Below are 15,359 nucleotides of genomic sequence, written 5' to 3'. Positions count from 1 at the left end.
TTATAATATAATAGTATATTAATAGAAATTGTGCCATTCAATATTAAAAGTCTCACAAATTAATATAAAAACGTTTAAAAAATGTTAAATTTGTACCTAAATCAGGTACTTGTTTACGTCGTTTCCATAATACTCTATCGGTCCAGGCAGGTTGACGACACTTTTCACTGGTGTCGTAATCGTCAGAGAATAAATCGTACTTGTAGGTAGGTGCGAAGGTAATTGGACCTTCCAAGAAGTTCTTGAAGACGTTTCCCACATCTTGTTGTACCTGCCACAAGAAAAAAGACAAGAATAGAAAACAATATTTCTTTAAACTACAAGCAGCCAATCTAATACATCCAAAATAAGAATCCTTTACCCTGAGTTGATCATTTTTAAGAATCTGATCAAACTCGTTCCTCTTGATCATCTCCTTCATTTCATCTTTGTCCATATCCACTCGATAGTTAAAATCCCCACACCAGAAAACGTAATCGTGAGTATTGAGGGTCCTTCCCATCGGGAAGGCAATTTTCCTAGTGATTTCTGCATAATCTGCGTTTCGTTCGCTGACCTGAGACTGACCAGCAGCAAAGTGAGCGCACACAAAGCAGAAGGAGGTAGAATACAGAACGCATCTTATGGCTGCAGCACCTTTATTTCCAGTTGCTCCACCCAAGCCTGTTTTTACACTATCAACTGCTACGTCCCTCAAAAATGGAGCGTGCTTTGGTCTTATAAAAAGATAAAGGCAGACTCCCACCAGCTGTTGATAAGTTATCAGAACGTATTCGGTGTCTCGCGATAAGACCTTTTGCAACTCCTCGGCCCAGGCTTTCGCATTTTCTGTACTAGCCGCCATAATATTACTTGCGTTCAGATCTACAATTTCCTCGAAACCTATAACGTATATATCCGCTGGAACGTTGTCGTATTCTGTGTCCACGAGAACTGCAGAAAGAAATAAAAAAATTATTCAATATAAATCTACAATCAATTTTGTTAAATTAAAACTTACAAGTCCTTATTTCCTCTGAATACTTTTTAGATTAAGAAATGGAGATATTATTCAGTCCTTAAAACAAGCATTCTGTAAGTTTTGTGCAGATACCATCTTTTTCAAAGATTTATGACTCTTAATACTCTTAATTTTTTCTTCATAAATTACCATCCAATTCCAATAGGAATATACTTTGCCCAAGTTTTTAGCCGATCGAGTCTAATCAACTTTAAAATCGGGATAGTTTAGAAATAATGCCCATATATTCTAAGTTAATTCCTAAAAATAAAAATATAATAAAAAAAGTTGTATACGTTAAATAAAAATGCAAATCAATGCTTATTAACATATTTTTCTTTATTGAACAAGCCACATTAGAATTATTAAATACGAAAAATGGCCATTGAATCATTTCAAAAGAAACGATGCGACACGTATTTTATAGGATTGGTAAACCAAAAATTAGAACTTTTAGTTTCCTTTCTAAATCCGGCAGAAGTTCCGATTTTTGGAAGTTCCGCTCGTTTTGACAAAATTATGAGACTTAAGAAAAAACTGTTGACGCTTTTCTCTATTTCACTTATTCACTAAATTTTTTACAAAGAATTTTTTACAAAACTTATTCTTAGAATCCTAAAGTACAAAATGAGATCAGAAAACTGCTAGGGTTTTTGAATAATTTGCCGCTCAATATTTTCAAAATTAAACTTGTTAATAAAATTTTACTTCTTCATTTGAAAAAAAAGTAAGAGGTAAAACATTTCCAAAACAGGTGGAAAAGGTGAAAAATTTCCAAAATAGATGGAACAGATGACAAAATGAGACGACTGTCAGACACTTTTTAAAAATAAAACATTTGAAAATAAACAATTCTAAAGTAGCACCCTACAACATTGCAAAATTTACAACCTCCAAAACTAAACAAGTTCAAATTTAACTCCCGTAAAAATGTAATAATTATAAAAAGGAATTAAGAACTGTACGTTTTTTTATTATTTTTATCTGTTCAACAACGCTAACATAACAAAATTCTACATTCAGAAATGTGTAACGATCCTGATTGAACATTCAAAAATGAAGAAACTTCAAATAAAATATTTTCGGCTTTAAGCTTTTGAAGCTAAACTTTAGTATCAAGGCTTCAAAAGTCAAACCATTGTAAACTTGTGCATCAAAACTATAATTTTAAATTGAAATTATAGAAATTTAAAAAAATAATAAAAAATCTTATTATGTACTATCAACTGGCCATCAAATTGATTGAACTGTTTTTTTTTTATGAAAAAAATAACATTTCTTTTGAAAAAAATTCATTTTCATTTTTACCGTTCAACTTGGACGTATGTTTTGTTATGATTTGCTTCGGAAGGGAGAGGGGGTCCTTCACTAATGTACGTGATTATTGCAAATTCGCAAATATGTTCGTCTGAAGATTATCTTCTTATTTGCAATTCCACTGCTTTATTAAAAATTCGTCCTTTTGTGTTAAAAATTCATCTCTTTTCGTAGAAACTTAACGTTTTGTTTGAAATTCATATTTTATTCCTGATAAACCAACTGAAATCTTTGTTGGGCGAAAACTATTTTTTCTGAAAATGTATCTTTTTGATTTAAAAGTTTATCTTTTTTAGTAGAAATGCTGCATCTTTCTTGGATAAAAATGCAACTGTTCGTTTGAAAACTCAACTGCTATGTTGAATATCCAACTAATGGGTTTTTCAATAAGAGCGCTACAAAAGTTTTTTTAAATAAAACGAAAACGGTTTTGGATTTAAATGAAATTCTTTATTCATGTGAAAGTACATTCGATGCCACTATGTACGGAACTCGATTTCTTTTGCATGGCCACCACGGGCACGCTAGCAGAAGTCCAGACGCTGAACCCAATTTTCGACGGTTTTCAAGCATAATTCGGCCGATACTGCTGCAATTTCACGTTCGATATTCGTACGAAGTTCATCAATCGTCGCTGGCTTGTTGGCATAGACCATAGACTTGACGTAGCCCCACAGGAAATATTTTAACAGCGTCAAATCGCACGACCAAGGCGGCCAATTGACTGGGCCATTTCGTGAGATAACACGCTCACCAAACTTGGTTTTCAATGAATCGATTGTGACATTCGCTGTGTGGCTTGTGGCGCCGTCCTGTTGAAACCACATATTGTCCAAGTCCATATCATCCAATTCGGGCCAAAAATATTTGGTTATCATTGAGCGGTAGCGATTTCCATTCACAGTAACGTGCCGGTATTGATCATCACGGAAGAAGTACGGCCCAATGACGCCGCCGTCCCATAAACCACACCAAACCGTAATTTTTTCGGGATGTAATGTTGACTCATGGAGTATGTGTGGATTGCTGCCTGACCAATAACGGATATTTTGCTTATTGACGAAGCCATTCAGCCAGAAATGAGCCTCATCGCCACAATGACGTCACAGATAAGCCCAACGCTTGAGAACGTGTGAGAGACTGATTTGGGTCTTCCTCGATTGATGCGCTAGCGGCAGCAATATTCTCGACACTACGGACACTTCTTTGTCTCACTGGCACGGGAACATTTTGCACTGTACCCGTGGATTCAAATTTTTCTACTAGACGCTCAATTGTTGATCTGGCAGACCGATTATGACGACCATAAATTGAACGTAGCGCTCTTAAAGTTGAGGCCACTGACTCCGAATTTCGGTAGTAAATTTTAATAATTTCGACTCGTTGTTGAACCTTACTGAAGAGAAATGTCAAAAGAGCGGGAAAAAAAATTGCGTCGTTTGCTGTCACTATCGGTCTACTTTTGTAGCGTGCCTATTGAAAAATGCTTTATTTCCTAGAAAATTTACTTTTTGTTTAAAATTTATATTTTGGTGTTGAAAAATGAATCTGTTTTGGTACAAATTTTATCGTTCTTGGATAAAAATTCAACTATTTGGTAGAGAATTTAATTATTTAATTTAAAATTCATCCTTTTTGGTTTATAAAATTCGGCTTTTTGTGTTGAAAGTTCAATTTTTTCGTAAAAACTTATTCTTCCTTGAAAAATACACATTTCGATCTTAAAAAGTCAACTGGAATCTTTTTTGGATAAAAATGCAACTATTTGTTAGAGAATTTAACAATTGTGTTCAAAAGTCATCCTTTCTCGTTAAAGATTAGTCTTTTTCATTTTTTTTAAACAGTAAATTTGCCTATTTTTTTGAAAATTTGTCTTTTTGACTTACAAATTTATGTGTTTCAGTAGAAATTTTTAAAAATGAAAGTCAAACTTAAATGTATTACAAGATTAAAATAATGGTATTCGAATATTAATGAGCATAGAAGATGAAAAATTAATCAAGGAAAAAGCAGGGAATGTTGAAAATGAGGTCCACGGACACCCTGCCTAATTCTACTAGCAATAACTAACAAAAAATGTTTGGCAACTAAAAATTACGTACAGTAAGAGGAGTGGAATGAAGAAATATTTTATCACGGGTTGTTACAGGGGGAAGGGGAGTCTTAAAGAGGGCCTATCATCTTTTACGCAATTTAAGTACGGCCCCTAATAAACTGTCGCATTTAAATGAAAGAAAAAGTCGTCAGACAAAAAACACGCGAAAAGCAAGATAAAACAAAGGAGCTTGAATGTGGGTAAAGTGAATTAATGATTTCGAGGATTATTATTATTTTTTATTATTTTATTATTATTATTAAGAATTAATCATAATAATAAATATGATTAATACTTGATAATAATAATTAGGACTTAATCCACCGTTCACAGTCAGGGAACTTTAAAACACCATGGATTTTTCAAATCGAAATGTTTCATCTTTGGAAAAATATGGAAGTTCGGTTCCGCTTTCTAAAAACTCTAGGTAGTAATAGGGTCAGCTCCTGTGATTGGCGCTGCAGTTTGTCAATTAATTTTTGAGCGGTGCGCGGTGAAAGTACGTACAGTGACATAAAAGACCCTCTCCGTAAACCGCGTTTGTCTTTTCACAAGTTAGTGAACATTAATTGTTTTGTTTTATTTAGTATTTTCTGGTATTTATACGAGCATTCTCATTTTTCGGCTCTTCAAATAATTCAACTTCTTCAAGCTGCCGCTAATAGGCCTATATTTTTCGAATTTCATAGTCTAAGCTTGAAGACCTTGCAACGATTTTTTACAAAATTGATTTATTGCACAATTATTAATTTTTTAACAAGTATCAAGTTTTTTCAATATTTTGCCCGAATTTCAATTTTTATTTAATTGTTTTTTAACGATTGAAACTAACAACAATTGGATCCTGTAGCGGACACTTCAAAAAATAACCCTGAATTGTACTCGATTTTTTGAAAGCCAGAAACAGTTCAAAAACTGAATAAGACTAAAGGAAACCTGTCTGTAAACGCAAGATGGAAAAAAGAAGTCTGTAAACGGAAGGTTAAGATTCAGTGTTTAGTATTAAATATACGAACTTACACGAAGAATTCAGAGGAGCATCTAGAAGCCAATCAGTGAGGGACAAATCCTTATAAACGACGCTTCGAAAATGCTTCCCTCCATTCACGTTGTAAGTCCCAACGCAGACCCTGAGCCTCATCGTGTCCACGTACTCATTATACCTCTTACACATTTCCCTCAATACACTCGGCGGCGCATGAAGCATATTAGAGGGCAGAAGAAGCCTCGCTCTGTCAGACAGTTCGGTGCTAAGTGTCGATCCTAACAAAAGAATATCAATCGCCTCTTGTTTACTCGAATCAAGCAGATTATTCTGAATCGTTCTCGCGGCAGATCGAGCTCCATCCATTAATTTCGAGCTTCCTTGAATAGCTCCCGTTCCAGCGTAAATTTTACTCACTTCGTTTCCATTATTAATCCACATTTGTCGGAAGACTTCCTCAAATCGCGAGACCATTTGCTGCTTCTCGAAAAGCTTTAGTAAACTGAGTTGTTTCGAGAGAATCTCTAAAGCAATGAATGTCTGGACACAGTTGGTTCTATCGAGGCAGTCAAGACAATTGGTACGAAGCGTGCCCTTTTGTTCAGAAATTCGACTATTCCCAACCGCGTAGAAGAGAGAAAAAGAGTCGAGGTACTTTTCTATCTTGGCTTTGAGTTTCGAGAGGTTTTTCGTGTTGCCGCCTCTGCATTCCTGGTGGTAATCGAAGAGGATGTGAGGAACGTCCTTGTGTTGCGACATACCGTGGTGACTTTGGAACAACTGACTAAGCATCGCTTCGCCCTCTTTGCTTCCGATGAGGCTCGAACCGAGGAGGTTCACGATTGCTTGTTGACCGTATCTGCTCTTGATCATTGTGAGATGTCGATCGAATGCTGGTGCAGAAGCTTCAAATCCTCGGGAAATTTTTACTTTGTGGGAGCCAACTTGGATTCCTGGTTGCTCCCAGAATAGAGGAACTGAACCTCTAGTTTGAACGTAGGAGGCTACTTCGTTGTCCAGGTATATTGCCTGCTCAGTTTCTACAAAATTGGCCACGTGACCTTCGTCGTTGGTTCCTCGGACGTTGAATCTGAAGATATGATTAATTAACAGTCATTATAGTAAATGACGAAAGAAAGTTTAATTTATTATTTTTATTTATTTTTATTATTTATTTTATTTTATATAAAAATTATAACTTTTAGTTTTCTTCCTAAATCCAGGGAAAGTTCCGTTTGCACAAGTTATGAGTACTTTAACTGAACAGGTGTTCGACTTTTTGTTATTGATTCTAACTTTTTTCTATATTCATCTATTTTCTTCAAATCACGAAAATTCACGTTTTTTGCAAAAACGACATAGGTAACAACAGTGAAAAAATTAATCCCCTTGAAAATATCTAAAAAAAAATCAGTAGATACTTTTCTTTATCTAGCATCCAGCTTATTTGCACAATTTTGAGAATTATTCAAAATAGATTTTCATAGAAAAAATGTGGGTAAACTTTTTTTTTACAACAAAATGGAAATTATTATTTTGAAAAAATACTATTTAACCGGTTTTGTTGACATTTTAGTAAAAATGTGGAATTTTTCGTGTTAAAAAAAGTGTCAAGAGACTGATTTTAGAAGCCTAAAATACAAATTCAAAATATAAAACTGCTAACATTTTAAAATAAATTGTATTCCAACATTTTCAGAAAATCTTCATTATTTCGTTATTTTTGAAGTTTTTTTTAGAATTCTCCGCCAGATTTAAAATGACAACGAAAAGTTCTATAAAATTCAAGATGGAAAAATATAATTTCTGTATTAGTTTAAATTTCATTACAATTTGAAGATAGGCAACTTTTATTGATATTATGTGTCATCTGCCTTATAAAATTTAATTCTTCATAACTTTGAACAAAAGTTTTTTTTTAATTAATAGTCAAAATTCGTGTCGTCCCCATTTTATTTAAAAATAACATAATTCGTCAGCGACTCATTCTGTGATATTAGCATGAACCGCGAACTGAACTAAAATTGATACGGTCTCAGAAGGTTCTAAAAAATCAAATTGTAAATAAAATTTTACTTTATCAATTGAAAAATTTCTCTATAGGTGAAAATGGTGAACTAATTTTCAAGGTGCATGACAAATTTCAAATTAGATAAAGAAATGAATAGATGACTGTGATTAGTGAATTAAGCAGAAAGAAATTTCAGTTTCTTTGTTTACAAGAAATTATCAACGATGAAAGATCAAGATTTGTAACAATGAACAGAGGTTGATATTATTCTCTTTGCAGGAAAGTTTTAAATTTTAAATAAAGGAGGCTTATCGCTTGATAGTCAGGACATAAAGATATTACCTGGTGCCAGCTCTTTCACAGCTTAATCTCGATATGACGACAGCACGAGCTTGTCTGTGACCGACGTATACGGTTCTGATTTCCACGCTTCCACACATGGCTTTTAACAACCACTGACTTGTGTTCACTCCAAATCTCAACAAGTGGATATGCAACATTCGGTTCCTAAATAAAAATTAGAATAATTTAATTCCCCTTCTTTTTTCAGGGTAGCCAGAAAAATTAATTTTAAAAATTCCCTAACTTTTCCCTATTTAATTTTTCTTTTTCCCTGACCATTAATATTTGAAGACCAAAATTCTAATCGTGGAACATTTTTAATATAAAATATTTTATGAATAGAATCCAACAAATTTTAGTTTATACATATTTAATTTATTATTCACAGAGCTGTCATATTATAATTTACTTGAGAAAAGTGAATTCATAAAACTGCAATACATTTGAATTGAAATGAATTGCTAAAAATCCAAAAAATTATATTGATTACAGTCAAATTGGAGTGGATGTAGAGACATTTAAGGAAAATGACCAGAATTCGATGAAATTCACAAAAGTTCAAGGTGCATAATAATAAATTTAAGTCAATTGAAAACAATTCAAGGGGATTCAAAAGAATTTGATTAAATTTTTAAGAATCTAAAGCTGAGTTTAAATGAACTCTAGATCAATTAAACAAAAACTTAAAAAGATGCAAAAAAATCTATTGAATTAGGTAGAATTATTTGAATTTTGAGGTATTCAGGCGAATTATAAATTAATTCTAATTAATTGCAAAGAATATATGAAAATCTCTTCAAATTTTTGTAACCCTACAAAATCCCTCACTCTTGTGAATAAATTCTTTGAAATACATTAAAATATCATAAAATCCCGTGTAATTCTATAAAATCTTACTATATTTCTTAAAATCCTGGAAATTTTATGAAAACACATTGAGAGTACTGTAAAATCGTTCAATATCTTCAGAAATTCTAGAAAATTAATTACAACTGCATGAAAAGTTTTCTAAATCCCATAAAACCATTAAAATCCTTGTAGATCGCTTGACATTTTTTTAAGCCCTTGAAAGTGCTCTGAAATCCTTCAATGTACCCTGAAATATTTTAAATCCTTTAAAATATTACTAAATTACTGAAAACAATTGAAAATTCCTGGGAATCTTTAAAAATACCCTACAATATTTCTAAACCTTTAAAATTATTTGAGATCCCTTGATATTTTTAAGTCTTTTTAAATCCTTGGAAGATTAAAAAATACCGTAAACTATTTGAATCCTTTGAAACTATTTAAAGTTCTTGAAAATTGCTTGATATTTACAAGAATATGCTAAAATCTGCCAAATCCTTTGGAATCACTTCAAATGATTGAAATCTATTAAAAACGCGATTTTTCAAACCCTTAAAAATCTTTCCAAATCCCTTGAAATTTTTAGAACTCTTAAGAATTCCAAGGAATTTTCTAAAATACTTTAGAATTTCGTTAATCCTTTGGAATCACTTCAAATGATCAAAATCTATTAAAAATACCCTAAGATATTCAGAATCCTTTTAAATAATTTCAAAACCATTAACATTGTTTAGATCTCTTGAAAAATCCTATGAATTTTTAAGAATACTCTAAAATCTTTCAAATTCGTTAAAATTCCTGAAAATTATTGAAATCAATTGAAAATTCCTTAAATTATTTTTAAATATCCTATAATCTTTCAAATTCTTTAAAAATTTTGGAAATACCTTTAAATACTCAAAAACTAATCAACTCCTACGTAATATCTCAATTCTAGTGAATCTACTATTTGAAATTATCTAAAATACTTTAAAATTCTGTGAAATTACATGAAATCTGATGATTTATTAAAATATCTTGAGAGCTTTTAATGTTCCTTAAAATCATTGAAATTCTCCGAAAGCTTATAAAATCGTTCCATATCTTGCAAAATTATAGGAAATTCTTTAAAATCACATTTTTTTAATTCCCTAATATCATTAAAATCCTTGGTATTTTTTTAAATCTCTTGAAGCTTTTAAAATAGATTAGTATTGTTTAAATCCTTTGAAATTACTTCCAATTATTGAAATCTACTTTAAATTCCTTGGAATCTTTAAAAATACCCTCAAATATTGCAAATCCCTTAAAACTTTTTTAAAGTCTTGAAAATTCCTTGGGATTTTGAAAAATAAGATAAAAACCCTTTGGAATCTCTTTAAATTATTGATATATATATTCAAAATTAACAAGAATTCAAGTAAATTCAGAAATAAGTATAGACCTTAATTCAATATTGGGTAACCGGTGCGTTAATTTATTGAATGAAAAGTGTCTAAAGTGATGTTTTCTTTTTAAAATTGAGTATAAGTAACTTTATCCTTAAAAAGTGAATTTGTGGTAAGTTAATTTCGAACTTCCTGATTTTGCCTGATCTGTGGCCACCTTATTTTTAGTTTGGCTTCCAATTTTCATATTTTTATTAAAATGCCCATGAATAAAAATTGAAATAAATACTAACCAGAAGAATCTGTTGTCGGTAATCGATGACTTGTATCGTCTTTGAGCACTGAGGGCGATATCAAAGACATCCTGTTGTCCCAAGGACCAAGAGAAATAAAATGTACCAGAATTTAACACTTTTCTAACTTCAGAAACCCTGTCTTCGTTTGATTGCACGTAAAACAGGGGCACAAAATTGGTTTGGGTGATTCTAAATACTTCTGATTCTCCTATTTTTCCGACGGAGAAACATCCTGTGACAAGGACAAGGTAAAGTAATGTATTGTCCCCCGCGTTTAATTGAAGAACACCCAAACAGCCATAAGCATCCAATAGTTTTGTGTAATTTGGCTTCAGAGTTTCAGTCTCGTATGCAGCTGTGAAAAGGGGACAAATATTCACAATTAACTTAATGCAATCAAATATTTTGAATTGAGTTTCAAAAATGTTCTTTTTATTGTATTTTAACAGGTCTGTTCAACAAGAAATCATTTAATCTAAACGATTATTTCACCTATTTCCAAAAATAATCAAGTTGCAAATTTAATTTCAAATTCTATTTGATTAAAATTCAGACTGGCTAAACCTACGCTAACGTGAAGCAACATCCTAAAACTATACCTAGGCGAAGAACTTAACTTTATTAGAAATTTGACGAACAAATCGATTTTATCCACATTTTATAGCATTAATTTCGATATTGAAAAATAAATAAAAGGTTAATTTGATGATTCTAACGATTACAAGCATATTAGACTTTTTTTTTATTTTAGAATAAACATTTATCGACTTAAAACTTTGCAGTTTGTAGATTTCAAAACACAATTTTAACACTTAAAAACTTGAAAGTTTTCATAGAATATTTAACAGTTAGCTGTAATGGTTTCAAATTCTAAATTGCTTTAATATGGTTTTCCAAAAACTTGAAATTTGTTCAAAATAAAACTGTACATTTCCGTTAAAAATTCGCTTACAACTTGAAGTATCTAAATATTATCCAAACGTCAAACATTCAAAATGATACAATTGCGAAGAAGAAGCCATCCAAATTAGAACATTTATTTCGAGGCTCGCAAAAAATACTGTTACTACTACGAATTAAAAACTAAAAATTATGATTTATTCCTAAGTTTTAAATACTGCGTTAATTTTAAATTCTCTAACTTATAAAGTTTCATTAAAATTATTCTTTAACCGTTTTAAATTATTTTTTTTATCAATTATTAAGGCTTTTAATTGGAAGTTAGTTAATTCTAGTTTTAGATATAAGCATTAGATTTTCTTCTTTACATAAATTATGTAAAGAAGAAAATCTAATGCTTATATCTAAAAGTGCGATTTTGAGTGTTCTGAGTTTATTTTGTCAAGTATTAGGTATATTCACTTCAATCACCAGCTAACTTCATTTTGTTGATTGCTGATGAGAAAACAATGGACCAAATGCATGGGATTCAGTTCATTTTTGCCCTATTTTGCTAATATCCTCGTCAAAACTAATTTTGGCTATATAAGTGTATTTGAAAAATAGTTTTTGTTTGTTAATAACTATTTAATGGGATCATAAAATTATAGTCATTATTTTTCATTACGAAGATAACACAGAAATAAAGTTTTGTCTCATGCATTTGGTACATTGTTTTCCATCTCAGTATTCAACGAAGTGAAGTTAGCTGACGATGAAGTGAAAATGCCGAATTTTCGTTTTAAAATTACATATTTAGATTAGAAACAAAAAATTATGGAATTTGTTTAACATGTCATTATTCCAATTTCAACCTGTTCTATTTTTAAATTATTTAGCTATAAAGGATTTGAATTAAAAACTGTACACTTCTGAAAAATTTTAATTTGAAATTACAAGATTATTAAACGTTTAAATCCCAAATATCAAATTTTTTGAATGTTACAGCTATTTTCAGTCAGCATGCACATAATTTTGATAATTTAAATATTAAATTTTTCAACCGAATTTATTTACATGATAAATAACTTACCTCATTCAATTTTTAAATCGTTTTTATTTATTTTTCCTGAAAACTTAACACTTTTAGCAAAATATAACTAAATATTTTCGATAAAAATTCAGTTACAACTTAAGGTATCCTAATTTCCAAACGCCAAAGATTCAAAATTAAACAAATTCCAAAGCAGAATTCAACCAAATTGAAGATTATAAAAAAGCACTTTTACTGCTACACATTTCAAACTAAAATTATACCAGCTTGAGCAATTCAAATTGAAAATAATGATTAATTCTTAAACTTAATACATTTTCGGTTTAAAATTGTTTTCAGTTATTTGGGCTTTTAATTGGAAATTGCTTAATTCTGAATTATGTACATAAACAAGAGTCTCTAATGTCTAAATTTTAAACTACGATTTTTAGAGATCTCAATTTATCGTTGGTCAAGTATTATAAGGGTTTCTTTTAATGTAAATTACACAATTACGAATTATTAAAATTAGAAACAAAAAAAATTGAATTTTGTCAACAGGTTATTATTCCAATTTTAACCTGTTATATTTTGAAATTATTTAGCCATAAATGAGTTGAATTTAAAACTGCACACTTTTGATTAATTTAAATGAAAAAATGGAAATTGCTTAATTTAAAAAATGTTAAAGCATACAATTTTCAATCATTTGAATTAAAAAACAAAAACAAATTATTTTGTTAACAAGTCATTATTCAAATTTTAACCCGTTATATTTTGGAATTATTTAACTCTAAAAAATTTGAATTTAAAATTTCAAACTTTTGAACGATTTAAAAGAATAATCGGAAATTGTTTCATTCTAAAAATTTTGAAGTATGCAATTATGAATCGTCAATGCTAAAAACAAAAATAAATGATTTTGTTAACATATCATTATTCCAACTTCAACTTGTTTTATTTTGGAATTATTCAGATATAAAGGATTTGAATTTCGAATTGCACACGTTTGAACGATTAAATGAAAAATAGGAAATTGTTTAATTCTAAAAAATGCATGGCTTATTTCTTTATTAAATGATACAATTTTGAAGCATTTTAATTTAAAAAAAAACAACAAAAAATGGACTTTTGTTAATAATATTGCCAGTATGCCTGTATTTCACTTGTAACCTGTTATATATTGAAATTATTTAGCTATAAGGGATTTGAATTTAAAACTGTACACTTGAAAAATAAAAATTTGAAACTTCACGTTGGTTTAATTTTATGAGTTCAATTCACGTTAGGGTAGGTTCAGCAACAGCCTCAAAATTATCGTAAATTCGAAAAGACAACGTGACAAGTCAATAATAATGTAGAATAAGTGGCGAGTATCAGAAGCCAAAATAAAAACTTTATGAAGCGAAAATGTTTTTTGTAGATACTATACGATATTATAAGAAATAGGTACCAAGTATAAGTAGGAATATTTGCATCTCGTGCATTAGGTAAAAATTAGAAGCCTGGGAAAATCTCTGCATGCGGCGTGGGAACCAGTGGGAGCGGAATGGTAAGATTGTATTGTATATCCTTGAACTTGAAACTGGCAAATACTTACAGAGAACGGCGACGGCCTGAGACTCGAAGAGGACAGTTTCCTTGTGATTTCGATGTTCCAGTAGAAGGGAATGTGGGCTTGCTTGTTTCTGCTTTATTTTCTCGTATACGCGAAAACTTTTACCCATCGCCATTGTTAAGCCCCTCTTGGAAATGAACTGGGGAAGTTGGAGTGACAGCCGACGAAACCGACGGCAAGACCGGCATGCGGCGAACTATAACCCTTTCCTGATGAATATTTTCACTTCACTGACCACTAATTCCCACTGGTAACGTTTTTCTCGCTCTGCCTTGATCAAGTTTTGGCGACACGTTCCTTCTCTTCTTTCTCTCTCTCTTTCTCGCTTGCTCCCCACGACACACGAGTTTCGTCGATATTTCGATTCCTCTCCCGCGATTCGACGCGGGAGCGTCCGTCAAGATTTACGCGCTATACTCTATCGTCTACTTGAATTTCAAAATTGGTTAATTTTGTAATATTTGTGGCCATTGAATAGATTTAAATAATTTTTTGTTTACTTCAGAAATGAGTTTTGAAACTAAGTTAATTGGGAGCGACTTTATATTGAGATTCAGATGATTCAGATTAGAATTTTTAAGGTTAGGAATTTCGTATGCATATTTCGATGCGCCCTCTTTTTACTGCTTTGAACAGAGTACGTCAACTTTTCACTTGTATTTTTTTAAATCAGTAAAAACAGAGGCGCAAGTAAATTGAGGAAAACATTTCTTACAGAGGCGAAAGGATCTAACTAATTTTTCTAAGAAAGTTTATTTTCTACGATTCATATACAATCAATCAACACTAGGTATATAATAGACACTTCGCCAGTCAAAAGTAGCGCGGTAACGTTACTTACTTAAAATTTATAATATACGTTATGTTTACTTTTTCAACAAAATAAGGGGTTAGCATTATTGTGTAAAAAAGTAACGCATTAATTTGGTGCTACTTTTTTTAAATACATTTTTTAATATTTTAGTTTAAGTTCCCAAAAGCTTTTACATTAGCTAGTATTTTTTTGTATGTTTTCAAACTTAAGAATTATATTTCAATGTATATGCGGTATTTAATCAAGAATTTTACACTAAATAATCTAAAATATTTTAAGTTTACCCCATCATTAAATCTAATGACAAAATTTGCATTGAATTTTGTTTGTTCTTTTAACAAAACTGTATATTATTATTATATTTTTCAAAAAGTTCATTTCTTAAACGAAATAGTTTAAGATTAAGAATAGATCCTACTATTGAAACAATAATTCTGGGTTTATACTTCAAGTCGCAAAATCTCTCATCGACCAAATATGTTGTTTTTTAGAGGAAATTAGGCGATAAGTGAAAGGTGGCAGAGAACTGGAGAACCAACATTTTTCCAAAAATGGATCTATTATAAAAAAATCTTAAAACATTAAATTCACACTGTGATACAAATATTATATCGCCGATTATTTCGCCGAATAATCTTTTAGCTCAGTGCGATACCACCACATCAAATTTTGAATTTATCGGAACAGAATAATTTTGTTTGTGTCAAACATTTGGTATTCTTATTTAGCTTCCTCATATTTCGGGAGCAAGTT

General features: G+C 30.9%; 1 protein-coding gene across 1 annotated transcript in view; it reads right to left on the bottom strand.

Annotated features, from left to right (window-relative positions):
- Positions 1-14,166, bottom strand: part of LOC117175218 (synaptojanin-1) — a 23,807-nt gene extending 9,641 nt beyond the window's left edge. The window contains exons 1-6 of the mRNA XM_033364873.1: positions 13,775-14,166; positions 10,260-10,617; positions 7,751-7,915; positions 5,433-6,487; positions 362-933; positions 97-271 (exon numbers count right to left, since the gene is read on the bottom strand). Of these exons, the coding sequence (XP_033220764.1) occupies positions 97-271; positions 362-933; positions 5,433-6,487; positions 7,751-7,915; positions 10,260-10,617; positions 13,775-13,907 (2,458 nt within the window). The 5' untranslated portion in view covers positions 13,908-14,166. The remainder of the gene's footprint in view (positions 1-96; positions 272-361; positions 934-5,432; positions 6,488-7,750; positions 7,916-10,259; positions 10,618-13,774) is intronic.
- Between the last annotated feature and the right edge of the window lie 1,193 nt (positions 14,167-15,359).

The sequence above is a fragment of the Belonocnema kinseyi genome, chromosome 6, assembly GCF_010883055.1.
Source record: "Belonocnema kinseyi isolate 2016_QV_RU_SX_M_011 chromosome 6, B_treatae_v1, whole genome shotgun sequence".
NCBI lineage: Eukaryota > Metazoa > Arthropoda > Insecta > Hymenoptera > Cynipidae > Belonocnema > Belonocnema kinseyi.
Note: the sequence above shows the minus strand (reverse complement) of the source record. Positions and strands in the feature narration are given on the sequence as shown.